General features: G+C 45.4%; 1 protein-coding gene across 1 annotated transcript in view; it reads left to right on the forward strand.

The window, feature by feature from the left end:
- The window catches only part of CRYBG3 (crystallin beta-gamma domain containing 3), a 185178-nt gene extending 178556 nt beyond the window's left edge, over positions 1-6622 (forward strand). The window contains exons 21-22 of the mRNA XM_083171955.1: positions 2052-2211; positions 5434-6622. Coding sequence (XP_083028081.1) covers positions 2052-2211; positions 5434-5522 — 249 coding nt within the window. The 3' untranslated portion in view covers positions 5523-6622. The remainder of the gene's footprint in view (positions 1-2051; positions 2212-5433) is intronic.
- The last annotated feature ends 9852 nt before the right edge of the window (positions 6623-16474 follow it).

The following is a 16474-nucleotide window of genomic DNA, read 5'->3' on the forward strand; positions in this document are numbered from 1 at the left end:
TTCATATGGTTCTCATGCATTCAAATGCCTGGAAACCAGACAGGGACAGCGTTAAGGGCCAGATGCACTAAGCTTCCAAAGTGATAAAATGGAGAGTGATAAACAACCAACCAATCAGCTCCTGCCTGACATTTTTCAAACACAGTCTGTGACATGACAGGTAGGAGCTGATTGGATGGCTGTTTATCACTCTCCATTTTATCACTTTTGAATCTTAGTGCACTAGTCTGCCTGCAGGCTGAGGAGTGGGCCAAGGCCACTGGGGTCAATTTAAGAGATTGGAAGTGGCCCATAGCAACCAATCAGATTCTACTTCTTATTTAATTAGCACAATCTAGAAGATAATAGACACCATCTGATTGGTTAATATGGGCAACATCCAATCTTCAATAGAACTCCAATCTTAGTAAATTTACACCCCTGTCATTTGGTTGTGCATAGCCACAGATTGTCAGGTACTGTCACAAGGGCTCGCTGGCACCCTGGTACAGAATTAGTCACCTGACATCAGAAAAATAAGAAGCTAAAAAATAGTTTTAATAAAAATGAAGTAGAACAAAAATAACAAGCTGAGTGAAGACTGGTGCGGAGAAAAAAGATGCTGTAATGGATAGCCAACAACCGGATTGATTTCATTGTTCCAATCAATACTAGAAAGCTGGACGTAGTTGCTTAGTATAGGTTGTAGTACTAGCTACTATAAATGCCCAATAAAGAGCCTATTTATTAAACTGCTCGGCACTATGGGGCTGATTCAGAGACGGACGCAGCTGTGGTAAACTGTGCAAAAGATGCAAGCTGTGATTTGCGTATATAGATGTCCTCTGAAGACGTCTGTGATCCATTGGTGCATCTGAAGAAATTTACTAACAAAAATTAGTATAAAATAGGCGCATTAGTATCCAAAAATAAGCTTATTTTATACGTATTCGTATTTTCGGCATTTACTGTGCTGAAAATACGTCAATTCGTATTCATGGCACATTTGTATTCGTATTTACAAATGTATACGTCGTCGAACGAATAGGAATCACAATTCAAAAGAATGGCAATTCCTAAATTACTAAGCAGCCGTATGTAATATACGCCCGTTAATTGCTGGCAATTAGCGGGATACAGCCACTAATTGCCAGTAAAATACGCCTGGAGAATACACATAATTTTCCAGGCGTATTTGGCTTTAGCGTACATGGATCAATACTGAGTCATATTCGTATTCTTAGTACATTTCCCCCGATGTCTGCTGAAATCCCGCTGCTAGAGCCAATGAAGCTGAGGCTGGAGGCACCGGCTTCAGCATGCCCAGAAAGCGGTGTTGACCTGCCCACTGACCGTCACCAACCCCTAACATACATCTCTGAGTTAGACCTCATGTCAGCTGTCAATAATGGATGGAAGATCTGCTAGCAATGTACTACACAGGACATGGCCATACTGGCTGTTTGATCTGTAATGGCTACAGCACTGTAATGCTGGGTACACACCAGGACGACTAGGGCCCGATCCCCTCAATCTAGATCCAATTCCGACCAATTGGATGTAGATTGTGTGGTGATTGGGCCCTTTTCTGTCCTGTTATGGACCGATACCGATCTGATGCGCGGTCCCGCGGGTCGGTCGGTCGTTATTGAGATCCTACCTGCTGCAGGTAGGATCTGAATGACGACCATACAGCCTGGTGCGGGTCGCCATCGGATCGGACTCGCTCACAGTGCACATCGTGAGCGGGTCATGCCCCCCCACGTCACCATGAGCGGGTCGGACGAGACACTGACGACCCGCTCACGATGTGCATCGTGAGCGGGTCGTCATGTTGTGTACCCTGCATAAGGATACACTTCACAGGGAAACTGGTGTCAAACAGAATTTAAATGATTTCACCACTTAACTAAACATTTAAATAGAGCAGCGTCAGAAAGCAAGATGAGAGAAGAAGCCTAAATATTGTAAGAGCATTAATTGCAGAGGACAAACCTTGCCTGAAGGGGTCGGATATTCTCTGTGTTCTTAATGCATCATTAATTACATTGATTTTTGCATCTGTTTGTCAGGCAAATGATTCATGCTTAGATATCATTGGAGGCAGAAACCTACCTGGGTCAAAGGTGTCCTTGTGGTCTGAGCATGGGAAAAGTCGGCAGAAGTGGATGATCAATAACGACGGGACAATCGCCTCGTACATAAGTGATGACCTTGTTCTAGATATTAAAGGTAAATACTTGGATCTGCTCCATAATGGATTTTATTTTTATGTCAGTCCCGTAGCTACAGGATTAGAGGTTTTCTGGGTGCGTATGACAGTGGTCGGAGCACACGGTTGTATTTAGAGAGAGATGTATCGAGAGGTCTCTTATCTCTGTGCTAATTGACATCATTTATCGCCGCTTATCACTGTGATAATTCTGTCTCCGGAGGGGTCTTGCTTATGCCCCGCAAACACTGCCAACCTGCGGCAATATTGTTAACGATGTCGGTAGGGGCAGATATATGCCCTTATGCTGGTCCATTCGCAGTAGGGCTGCCCTCGCACAGGGGACAATGTTTTTGTACTGCGCATGCGAATTTTGCACGTGTGCATACGCAGGGTGCGTGCAACCTCTGCGAATAGTCGGATCACTGGGTGCGCGCACCCAGGACAGCGGGCGGAGGGCGGCCTCATTAGCATATGTGAATGACCAGCATCTTCTGGGCGTTCCCATGAGAATGCTGGGCATTCTCATGCTAATGAGGCCGTGATGTAGGTGCCGGGGCAGCTGGCATCACCGGATGTGAACTGCCCTCCCACTTGCTTCTGAACGTGCCTCAGAGCACCCTGACATATGCGTGCACGTTCCACATCATTTGATGGTCGCCGACCATCGAATGATGTGGGTGTTCCCCTGCACGTTGTGAATGGATGTTTATGTAAAACATCCATTCGCAGCCAGTGTGAAGGAACGCGCCTTGCGAATGGTGGGCCGGCGTACCACCATCCTCAAGGCAGGGTTCGATTGACTCGCAAGCGAATCAACCAGAATAACCCCCATTGGGCGTACACACTGAACGTTATCGTTACCGATATCATTCAGTGATGTCACCTGTGACCGCTCCTCATGCAGGTCGTTGGCTACATAGCCAAATTTGACCTTCATGTACAGCGAGTGCACATGGGGATTAGTGCGCTCTGAAGCTGTGCACTCATAACACACTGTATATCCATCAGGAGCGGATGGTGGCATGCCAGGACCTTACTGAGGTCAGTTAAACAGTTAAATAACACCAAAATATTAGAAAATCCGGTACTTATATGTTAGTTGGGCGCCCGTTACGTAGTGGTGTATTGAGAATACCAATAGACCACTATGCTAGTTACATAGACTACGTAACTTACGTATTTTTAGCTACGTTAATGCATGGTTCATACCCCCACTATCCACGTCATACCCCCACTATCCACGTCATACCCCCACTATCCACGTCATACCCCCACTATCCACGTCATACCCCCACTATCCACGTGGGTGTGGAGTTAATTTTATAAAGTGTGGCGAGCCACTGAGCCCGAAGTGTGGCGAGCGCAGCGAGGGGACGTATCCGCAGCGAGGGGACGTATCCGCAGCGAGGGGACGTATCCGCGTCCGCTCGCCACGCTTCGGGCTCGGTGGCTCACTGCACTCGCCACACTTTGTAAAATTAACACCACGCCCACGTGGATAGGGGATATGCTCTCCGTGGGTCCGCCATGACAGTCCCAGCGCCTAGGGATGGCCATCGACCATCGATCCCCTGATGACCATCGATGTGTAAAAACATTGATGGTCATCCATTACATACTTATACACCATCGATGGTCAGTTGCACCTTTTGCCATCGATGGTAACCATCGATGGCAAAGGCAACGATGGCCATCCCTGGGTGACCATCAATGTGTAAAACCATCGATGGTCATCCATTACACTCATACACCATCGATGGTCAGTTGCACTTTTTGCCATCCCTGGATGACCATCGATGTGTAAAAACATCGGTGGGCATCCATTTCATACTTATACACCATCGATGGTAACCATTGATGGTGAAGGCAACGATGGACATCCCTGGCCGACCATTGATGTGTATAAACATCAATGGTCATCCATTTCGCTTATACACCATCGATGGTCAGTTGCACTTTTGCCATCCCTGGATGACCATCGATGTGTGAAAACATCGATGGTCATCCATTGCGTGCTTATACGCCATCGATGGTCAGTTGCGGGTTTTACCATCGATTGTAACCATCGATGGCAAAAGGCAACGATGAACATCCCTGGTCGACCATCGATGTGTATAAACATCAATGGTAATCCATTTCATACCTACACATCATCGATGGTCAGTTGCACTTTTTTGCCATCGATGATAACCATCGATGGCAAATGCACCGATGGACATCCCTGACCGACCATCGATGTGTATAAACATCGATGGTCATCCAATACGCTTATACACCATCGATGGTCAGTTGCACTTTTGCCATCCATGGATGACCATCGATGTGTAAACACATCGATGGCCATTCATTGCGTACTTATGCACCATCGATGGTCAGTTGCACTTTTGGCAAAAGGCAACGATGAACATCCCTGGTCGACCATCGATGTTTATAAAAATCGATGGTAATCCATTTCATACCTGCACACCATCGATGATCAGTTGCCCTTTTGCCTTCGATGGTAACCATCGATGGTAAAGGCAGCGATGGACATCCCTGACCGACCATCGATGTGTATAAACATCGATGGTCATCCATCTAGCTTGTAAATCATCGATGGTCAGTTACACTTTTGCCATCCCTGGATGACCATCGATGATGAAAACATCGATGGTCATCCATTGCACACTTATAAACCATCAATGGTCAGTTGCACTTTTGCCATCGATGGCAGACAGCGATGGCCATTACTGGGTGACCATCGATGTGTAAATACTTCGATGGTCATCCGTTGCACTTATACACCATTGATGGTCAGTTGCACTTTTGCCATCCCTGGATGACCATCGATGTGTAAAAACATCGATGGTCATCCCGCTGGTAGCCGGCCGCCGCCGCCCTCCTGCCCGCCCGCTGCTTAGCCGGGCGCCCGGCAATGGCTACGCTGACAACGTTGCCAAAGCTACGTTTTCAGCGGAGTGTAGCTGGGCGCCCGGCTTACATATAAGTACCGAAAATCCTCCACAAAATGTTTATTGTTACATTTTTCAAAATCCCTTTTTTTGGGGGCTAGAACACATAATGGTGTTATCTCCTCTTGAAACATATTGCCCCTTTGTCTTCATAGTCTTCTCGGTATGCGCTGGTGTTTAAATCGGTGGGGACAGAGAATAACCCGTCACTTGTGCAATGTCCAGTTTCTCATTCTATGTACTTTCTCTGAGGCACGGTGACCAATAACATGTAACTTATACCCTCAGGTGGAAATTACTACGATCAGAACTACTTGGTAGTGAATAGAGTCCAGGACAGCACCCTCACACAGAAATGGGACATTGAGATACTGTGAATAGTGACGTCTCAGAGATGTAAGCTGCTCAGAACGGCATGGACAGTCACGCTTCAGGAAGATGAGAACTGCAGGAGTCTCCTGTCATTGACTACAAATGTGCCTGACAGGAACGTGGATTGTGGTTCCTTCACAAGAGGCATTTACCTGCCAGTGCCAACCAAAATGCCAGACTGCCTTGTTGGTATTGCTCGTGCCAGGAGCGTATTGAGCACAGTAGTAACTGGATGTAGAAGACATGTTTGGGAAATGTTTCCGATACCTCCTCGATTCTGAACTGCACTGCCTCCTTATTTAATGCCTATATGTGGAGATGACTGTGGAACAGAGGACTGTGCCAACCACGGGGCTGGTGCCCACACATAACTGGAATACATAACGGATAAGCAATGTTGGCACTCCATACCCAAGTTTGGGGGTATAACATTATGCAAAACAAGAGGACAGCCTCCTCCATTACAATCTGTATATTTAGACAGCGTTTATGTAAGCACTGGCTAAATGAGATTTACGCGGACAGTAAACAATATTGTATACCCCGTAGCCATAGTACGGTAAATCTCTACCCTGGATCAGATTATATTCTCACAACCACCTCTTTTTTTCTGACATGACAAACCACATCTTAGTAAGTGTCACGGTTCCTGTTTTGACCATGTAAAACAAATCGGGATGATGGTAACTAATGTGGTGCTTTGTACATAGCGATTCCGAGCAACTGCCTGTAATACTGTAACCTCAGCGCTGACGTAACATAATTTATGCTGGTATATACTGTACAGATTATCAGAGTGCATTCATAGTGCATATATGGGCAGTATATTATATACTGTAAACAGGGAAATATTTATATAAGGCTGTAAGTAATGGTTGTGTATATGTGTAAATCAGATTGAATGAAGATAGACTACGATGTATATATTGTGCAGCTACAGAAGGCACTGCGCCTGGCAGAGGTGATTGTAATCACATTATAGAATCCGAGGTCACAGGAAAAGGAACCCTAATTTGTGCCTTATTTTATTTTTTAAATATATTATGTCAATATGGATGTTGATTTCTTTACATTTTGATTAAAAGGTTAATGATTGAACTATGAAGTTTTAGCAGTGACAAATATTTTTTTTGTTCTCCTCATATGCTGCATAGGAACATTCCCTGTTGGAATACTAGGTCCAATAACAGCAAGCCCCACAGCTGCCCTTCTCTGATTGGGCCACAGCAGACATATTTTGGTGACGGAGTCTGCCTTTTTGTCTCTAGTGAAAGGAATGTTGGCAGGTTTATTTAGAAACTGTATATTAAATTTTCTACCTATTTTTTATTTAAATAACTTATCCAGTGGAAAAAAATATCTCTTTTTCTAACATTGAGGGGATTATACAAAGCCCAGCTTGGTTTTGTATAATCCCCTCAATGTTAGAAAAAGAAATATTTTTTCCACTGCTGTCTGCTGCAGGACACATCTGTCTGGTACTCTACAGTACAGCCAATCAGAAGATACCATATCCCAGGGCTGGCCAATCCAGTCCTTGAGCTCTACCAACGGACTATATTTTCCAAATCACCTTAGTCATTACTAACTGTCCCATTTTCAAACCTGCTGCATTCATTCCTACTATAGATCCACAGGTTGCCTGGAAAACATGCACTGTCGGTATATCTTGAGGACAGGTTTGGCCACCACTGCCATACTCTGTGTGCTATATGGATGGGGATGAAGGGTTGTTTTCATAACCAATGTGCAAAAGTGGACAAACAAACCCATCCTTAATCCAAGAGATCTATTTGTATACTCTCCCTGAATAGCCAACCATTCAGATCCCATTCCGGCGGGACACCTAGTGGGCAGGTACATTTACTACCCATTTACACCCACACAGCAGCGGCTGGATATGAGGCTATGATACCTATGACCATGGGGTGTAAATTTACTAAGATTAGAGTTCTATTGAAGCTGGAATGTTGCCCATAGCAACCAATCAGATTCTATATTATCTTCTAGAAGGTGATAAATAAATAAAAAGTAGAACCAGATTAGTTGCTATGGGCAACATCCCATCTTTAATAGAATTGAATGCACTACTTTACCACTTTACAGCACAACTGCATATGATACAGACCTCCAAAATCATGTCACTGCATACACTACACATTGTTGCCCAAATGACCCCTTGAGAGCTTGAGACCAGTGGCGGTTTTCACCTATGGGCTGCAGCCCCCCCAGGTAAAATCCGCCACTCTGTGAGACTGCACTGGCCTCACTGTGACTGGCAGTGGCTTCTTATTGGAAGTCAGACCTGCCAGTCACCTGAGGCAGTTCCATTCGGAGGGGTTCCCTTCCTCTAGGATGATTATGTGGGTTGCTGCGGCGGCAGCCCATAAAAACAGGTTCTGCGCATGCACCAGACCTGAGACTGTGAATATGCTTCTATGGACTGCTGCTGTACAGCCCATAGAGCAGGCACCAACTGTGGGAACCAGGAGAGGTGGCGGCAGTGAAGGGGGGGGGGGGGGGGGGGGGCGGCATTGCAGCAGACCCCTTCTCCACAGAGGTAAGAGTATCCAATGCTTGAGACTATGTTAATATAAAATACATTCTAGATGCTTTCTTAATACTATGTTAGGTCACTGTGTATGTATTCCATGCCTTCAGTGATTTTCTTAGTTATTTCTCTGCTACCCCTGATTTTTTTATGGGATGTTGGTGATATTTACCTCATCATAACGTTTCAATGTATTTATTCAGTCGTGACAGAGTATTATGTAACTTCAGAAACTTCTGCTACTCTAGAGATTCATGAATTAATGGAATGACTGGGTTCTTGTAATAGGGCGCGAGAATCAGAAAGTGGCAGATTTTGGGAAAGTTTTCCTATATTTTTTAAAGCGGCAATCATTTACATGGTAAAATCAACCCGGTTTTTCTGTGTAAATGATTGCTGCTTTAAAAAATATGGAAAAAATCTACCAAAATCTCTCACTTCTTGATTCTCACACCCTATTACATTTGGGCCTCAGTGTGCTGGAGCTCTGAGCATAGAAGTACTTAGTTACTTATTAAGCACAGGGACATTTCTAGTTGCTGGAAAAATACTGGTGGTGATTTTTTAAATATTTTTGTAATGTCAAAAAAGGATAATGATCACATACTCATAATGACATGATGGTGCACCCCGGGGCTGTTGTGCTTACATGAACAACTTGTGTGTGGGTCAGGCGGATGCTTTTCCTGGGGCTACAAGTGTACGTGAATTTCCCACAAAGCAAAGGACTCTGGGAGCGGTCATGGCCTTCAGGGCAAGTGCTGCTGCCTGATTGCAATATGGAACTGAGCAGGTGTTCCTGTTACATGAGAACTGGTGACCTACAATTACCCAATGGCTGTGTAATGAAGGAAAGTATACGCGTACACACCCACCTCAGATTTCATATTTGTTACACAGTTGGCTTCTACCTGGTAATGACTATTTGCAACAGTTTAACTTCAACTATTTGAGTTCGCTTTTCTAATAAATGAGTAATGTACAAACTGAGTGCTTAATGCGGGTTAGGCTTACAGTGGCCTCTGTGAGGGGCCACATCATAAATTTATGTTGTGTCTTCTGCCCTGCTTCTGTAGGGGTGCAGGCCACACTAACAATCATTGGGTGGTTATGCAATTACATGCGCTAATTTTTCAGCTGATAAAAGCAGGCCGATGTTTGACCGGTGGTCATTATCAGGCTGTCTAATTATAGTCCGTCTTTAGCAACCTAACACGATAGGGCGATAACACGGGGAGAACCGGGCTAAGTATCCAGACCCATGTGTGATCACAGAAAACTTGGGCTGCGTTCACAGAATACACACACGAAGCATAATTCCTGATAAATGCCCGTATTGGGGGCTCATTGGATAGGTGCCTGTGGCAGTGATGTACTAAGCCTTGGAGGGATAAAAAGCAGAGAGAGATAAAGAACCGCCCAATCCTCCAAACTGCCATGTTACAGGCTGTGTTTGAAAACAATATTCGGAGCTGATTGGTACTTTATCTCTCGCCTAGGCTTATGAGGCCTACACATGTAGCGAGCTTAGAAAATGCCCCTAATGTACATCGCTCCGTGTGTAGGGGCCATAACGGTAGCGATGCGCGGACCCGCATGTTGCTAAAACCCAACGATTAATAATCCAGCATGCCGTATATTAATTGGTCAGGGCTACCGGGAAAACACTGGCCCTAACAGATCTGAACAGAACATTGATGTGTGCTGAGCGATCTAGCATTGCTCACAACGCTCAGCACATCTCCCCGTGTGTGGGCCCCCTTAGTACATCTGCTCTGTAAGGATACTAGTGTCATTTGGAAAAGTGTGTGAAAATAAATCACAGCAATCTGGCTTAACCTATATTCTTTCCCCACTTTAAAATTGATTTGCACCATTATAACAGTGAATGTAAGCTTGTGCCGATGAGACAGGAGACGTCCCCCAGTAACGATTACCATCGCTTGCTTGGTTACAATCTATAAGAGCTCTCAGAGTTCCTGGAAAATGTGAGGAATGGAGTCAGTAATGGCCAAGGGAGCACAGAGCGGAGCTGTAACTGAGCTGGGAGCACTGCTGGATTCCATGACATAACAGGGGAAGGAAGCCGCTCTGTGTGCAGAACATTTCCATTTGGAAAATTGGCTAAAGAGCGACTATAGTGCCCTTGGAACACCCTGCCCTGGTGTCTGCAGAACAAAGCACAGGTTACTTTACTCTCTTCTCAGACATGTCATCTTACATTTAACATAGGCCCATTACCGGGTAATATTATATACTTCATGCCCTAATACCCCATTCTCACTGCTGCAAAAACCCGGGTATTTGCCAGGGCAAACGGTAATTACCCATGCCGTGCCTCAGTGTGAACAGGTGTGAGTGAAATTCCCAGGTGTAATGCCCCAGTAATTTCACACTGTTTTTTTTGCAGAGTTTTTCCTGGGAAATACACAGCTGTATGGCAGCGTGAACAGGCTAGACCTGGGTTTTTTCACAAGATGCAAAAAAGCAAGCTCATTGCATTGCTCAAAGCTGCTTTTTAAACAGCCAATCAAAGCTGCTCTTAGATTCCACACACTTTTTCCAGGTCTAAGGTGCAGTATCAATGGGGTCTGTAGAGCTGAGATGCTCTGTTCCCTGCCAAAAACCCGGCAACAAACACCCGGGTTTTTGCAGGGGTGTCAATGAGAACGTGGTATTACATGGAATTTTACAGGGTCATTTGTGAGTTCTGTATTTTACCAATAACATTTAAAGGAATTCGTTTTTTTTTGTTCTGGACAAAAACAGTTTATGGTTAACTTCATCCCTGTGCAACCTGTACATGGCCCATATATTCTTCAATGCTAAAAAACATAAAATAAAGCATTAAGGGGGTGATTTTGATTGTCTCCCAATCCAGCGAGTTTGGCCCCATCCAGATGATTTTCAGACCTCCTTGCGAATGGTTTCAGCAGGCCGGGGCCGGATGGCAGCGGGGACGGGAGTCGTCCATGGAAATGCCCAGCCTTGGCTACACGTTAGCATGGCTACGCAGGAGGGCCGACACGTCAACTGCCCCAACTTGCCTTCAGGTAGGGACACGCAAATAAAAGTCAGTTCAGACTGCAAATGATACCGTGGGGAATTGGCGGCAGACGGAGTCTCTGGTGCTCATTAAGCTGCATGCTTTGCAGCCTACCGAGGAAACCAGAATCACCCGCTAAGTGTGAAGTGATAAAGCTGTACGGAGAGCTGGTGTGCAAGGGCTTCATGAGGGGACATGGGGAGAACATCTTGGCGGCCTGAGGAGGGATGGCCATTGACCATCAATGATTAAAATGACTGATGATCCATACGCAATGGTGATTATTTTCACCATAGATGGGGAGGTACCAGAGGGTTTCCCTCCATCTATAGCACAAAATCACCCAATGGTTTGGAGCTTTTTTCTTTCTACAAGGTGTTGGGTCACAGAGCATGGGCGTATCCCAGTCACTGATTGGCCTGCAGCCTAGCAAATAGCAAAACGGATGACCATCGGTGGGTGGAACCAGTGAGGGGTCTCTTGCAGTTGGTTTTATACCATCGAGATTAACCATCAATTGTATCAAGTTAAAACGCAGGTGGCCATCAGCATCCCTACAGTGGAGCATATAACATGTTCTTTTTTTATATAAAAAAATCAATCAAAATGGACATGGCCACACTTCCCGAATTTGGCCTCAGCCATACAGACTGAAGTTTACACATCAAGGTCTTCATGATGCCAGGCACTCCAAGTGCCTCAGCATTCTCTGCCACTGATATGACAGCGTATGCTGGGGCATGTGGTGCCCTAACATGGAATAAGGAACATTACAGTAAAGCTGTGTACACACGGGGGCGATAGGGGCTGATATCGCTGGGAATATGGTTGCTGGCGACCATATGGCCAGTGATGGAAGTATGGCCCGGCGATAAATCGCTGGGTGCGCGCTTCCGTTTTCAGCCCCATTCTAATCGCTGGTTGCAGGAGCTTGCTCCTGCGACCAGCTGATTACCTCTGCGGCACCGCCGGCAGAGGTTCCCTTTCATCAGCGACCATCTCTGGTCGCTGATGAAAAGGAGAAACTGAGCAATATATCTCCCCCGTGTGTACGGGGCTTAAGAAACAGCGTTCAGATCTGGCAAAGATAAATGCACTAAGCATCATGCTACGAAATCCACCCATACAAACCATTATGGAGTGTGTTGTGCTATAGGTTATGGTATATTACATCTACAATGTCTAGGTCTACAGTCATATGGTCGACCACTAATGGTCGACAGTGTTAAAAGGTCGACAGGGTCAAAAGGTTGATATGATTTTTTTGTGTCTGGCGACATAAGTCGACATGTACACTGTCTAATTGTACCACGTCCCCTCGCTGCGCTCACCATGATTCGGGCTCGGTGCCTACCTGTGTTCGGCACACTATTATATTCTCCCTCCACACTGTAGGGGATGGTAGGGCATGAAATACAGCATGTCGGCTCTAAATTTTGTAAAAAAAAGCATGTCAACCTTTAAACCCTGTCGACCTATTGTCTGTTGACCATTAAACCCTGTCGACCTTTTGTCTGTTGACCTTTAGACCCTGTCGACCAATAGTGGTCCAGCTTATGACTGTTGACCTGGAGTCAATCTATGATCAGTCCGGATACTGTGCTGTATAGGTAACCATGTTGTAGCCATGCGCTGTATAAATCACCAGCTGCAGCCACGAGAGAACATGTGGAATAACTGCATCTTCTAAGCAGGCGGGTTCTTGGTACTGCAATATTTTCCATGTATTAATCCCGCTCGTTAATTGTGCTCATGTGCTGCCTGCTGTTCCTAGCTTCCCGGCTGCTGGCACCTATCACACAGAGAATAATGTAACCAGCCCGGAGCGCTTTCCACTTAACAAGGTCAATTATTAATAGGAAATGATCTCCGGTTACTCTGTGGCGTACAATGTAAAGATAATATGTGCCGCAGATAGTGTTTTGCACTTTATCAGGCTATTAATGGGTTTAACGCAAAACTAAATTACACTAAAATAGTTCTGTTCACATTTAGAGGCTGCTCCATAGTTGCGGATGGGTCTCGCAATTCTCGCACAAGTTTGTCTGCCACTACAGGCGAATCAGCCACCTGCATCCCCCCTGGCATCTTCACTTGCAGCTCGTTGGGTGGAACTGGGTCCTAACGCATACGGAGTCGTGTTGTCTATGAATGTCTGATTTAATTTGGATCGCTTGCTCCATTGACAAGTCTGCACTGACAGTAATGACCACTGATTTCACAAACCTGTGGCTAGGGGTAATGTGGTCACATTTATTTCAGCCTTAGGGGGCCCATTTATCATTCAATGGGGCAGATGTATTAAGCCTTAACAAGAGATAAATGCAAGGATGATAAGCCGTGTACACATGGCAGCGATATGGGCTATAATCGCTGGAAATATGGTCACTGGAGACCATATTGCCAGTGATGGGAGTGTGCCCCGGCGATTCGCTCCCATTTTCAGCACCAGTCTAATCACCAGCTGATTACCTCTGCAGCTCCCCCGGCAGAGGTTCCTTTTAATCAGCGACCATCTCTGGTCGCTGATGAAAAAGAGACACTGAGCAATATATCTCCCCCCATATGTACAGAGCTATAAGGAGAGATAAACGTCCAGTCAATCAGCTCCTTACTGACTTTTTTCAAACACAGCCTGTAACATGGCAGTTAGCAGGTGATTGGCTGGACGTTTATCTCTCTTTATCACACGTGCATTTATTTCTTGTTAAGGCTTAATACATCTGCCCCATTATTTGCAGCAAATTCCAGAAAAAAACAAAAACGTTTTATTATGTACCATGGAGGGACTGCAGCAGGAGTCCCCAAATACCTGCTGCAATCACTCCTGTCCTGCTCACTGCCTGATTTACCAATACCGGAGTTCTGCAGCTATGGCTATCTCAGAATGGCGGCAGCACATTGTAGCCTTCTGTAGGGAGTAGTTGTTGTGCAGTGCAGGTAGCCCATTGTGGCCACGCTTCTGGAACGAGTAGTTGCTGTGCAGGAAGCCGGGGGTCAGCACTCACCGCACATGTGCAAACCCCCAGCACCTGGCTGAGCAGTTGGCAGGGATGGGCTCCTGCATGTGTGCTGTAGTAAATGCCACCAATAGGAAAGCATATTGCAATGTGATTCTGGGCGGCAAGATCCCACCCAGATCACATTCATGTTCGATCCATAGTAAATGAGCCCCCCAAGGGCCAGATGTATCAAGCTTCAAAAAGTGATAAAGTGGAGAGTGATAAACATCAGCTTGTAACATGACAGTTAAGAGCAGATTGGCTGGTTCTTTATCACTCACTTTATCACTTTTGAAGCTTGATACATCTGGCCCTAAGTGGTAAATGTAATAAAGCATCTAAAAGTAAAGAGGTGATGTTGCCCATAGCAACCAGATTCTGACGATTTTCTAGGATGCAATAAAGAAATGACAGAATCTCATTTGTTGCTATGGGCAACATCACCATTTTTAGAAGCTTTAGTAAATGTCCCCCTACTTGTGCGTACGGAGGAACAGTATGATACACTGGGGAAGATGCATTTAGCCTGGAGAAGAGATAAAATTGAAGGGGCTAATGCAGCAGCTAATCCGCTCTGAGCTGCCATTTTCCAAATCAAGCCTGTAACGTCACAGTTAGGAGCTGATTGGCTGGTGCGTTATCACCTTCGATTTTCTCTCTTCTCCAGGCTGAATACATCTGCCCCACTGCACCATCACTACACACTGCACCATGCAGTGGACAATAGCACAATTAATTAGTTCAAATGCACGCCGTCATTGTCTAGGTCGTTTCACTGGTCAGGCTGCATGCCCACCAGGACAACCGCAGGAACAACTCGCAGGGCATGCACTAGTGGGTACACATGAAGTGAGGGGGCCAATGGGCAGCATGTGTAATGATTAGCATTACTGCCTCACAGGACTGAGGTCATGGGTTTGATTCCCACCATGGACCGAACTGTGTGGAGTTTGTATATTCTCCCCGTCCTTGTGTGGGTTTCCTCTGGGTACTTCGATTTCCTCCAACAATCCAAAAATATACTGGTAGGCTAATTGGCTCCCAACAAAATTACCCCTAGAATGTCTGTGCATGTACATGTGGTAGGAATATAGATTGTAAGCTCCCCTGGGGCAGGGACTGATGTGAGTGTTCAAATATTCTCTGTAAAGCAGAATATGTGTGCGCTATATAAATAACATAAATAATATTGGGGTTATTCTGATTCACTCGGAAAGGCACAATCACTCTCTAACGGACAAAACCATTTGCACTGCAGGTGGGGCAGGTGAAACGTGCAGAGAGAGTTAGATTTGGGTGTTTTATTGTTTCTGTGCAGGGTAAATACTGGCTGCTTTATATTTACACTGCAATATAGATATCAGTTTGAAGTACATCCCCCACCCAAATCTAACTCTCTAATCAGCCCCACCTGCAGTGCATATGGTTTTGTCCATTAGAGAGTGATTGTGCCTTTCCGAGTGAATCAGAATAACCCCCATTGTCCTGATCTGCAGTATATACTGTCTAATTTCATCGCCTATTCATGACAGTGGGAGTTTGAATTAGACACATTGTATACATACAATCATGATTACACATCCTAATAAATTAGCATTACAGTGGTTTTTCAAAATCCAAATTGGAGCCAGTTGGAAGCCTCGGCTAATGAATAAATCATTCCAGTGTAAGAAAGCAGGAGGATTTCAGAGGGATCTGGGAAGCCATGCGAGGGTACGTGTTACACTAATTAGTAGTCCACGTGCTCAGGTGTGACATTGACGGAAAAAAAAATTGTGAAAAACTCATGTCAATCTTTTCTCTACCTTCCTTTTTCATGTGTCAAACTACTGCATGTCGAGCTTTTGCCACAGTGGTTCTAGACCAGTGGTAGCCAACTCCTGTCCTCGAGAGCTACCAACAGTTCACGGTTTCTAGACCACATAGCTGGGGCACAGGTGTATTCATTACTGACTGACATTATAAATGATCCACAGGTAGAGCTAATTACTTCACTTATGATTCTGTGAGGAGACCTGGAAAATGTTAACTGTTGGTAGCTCTCGAGGACTGGAGTTGCCTACCCCTGTTCTAGATAGTCAACCCTTTAATCCACACCCACAAATGTATATACTAGTGCTGGGGTAGCCAACCCTAGTCCTCGAGAGCTACCAACAGTGCATGTTTTGCAGGTCTCCTCACAGAATCACAAGTGAGCTAATTAGCTCCATCTGTGTATCTTTTAAATTGTGTCAGTGATTAATGAGTGCAGCAGCTAGGTTGTCTGGAAAATGTGCACTGTTGGTAGCTCTCGAGGGCTAGGGTTGGCTACCACTGTACTAGTGGTTCCCAAACAAGTAGTCACTTCTACAGCCCAGG

This window comes from Crinia signifera, chromosome 2, assembly GCF_055691185.1.
Source record: "Crinia signifera chromosome 2, ASM5569118v1, whole genome shotgun sequence".
Taxonomy (NCBI): domain Eukaryota; kingdom Metazoa; phylum Chordata; class Amphibia; order Anura; family Myobatrachidae; genus Crinia; species Crinia signifera.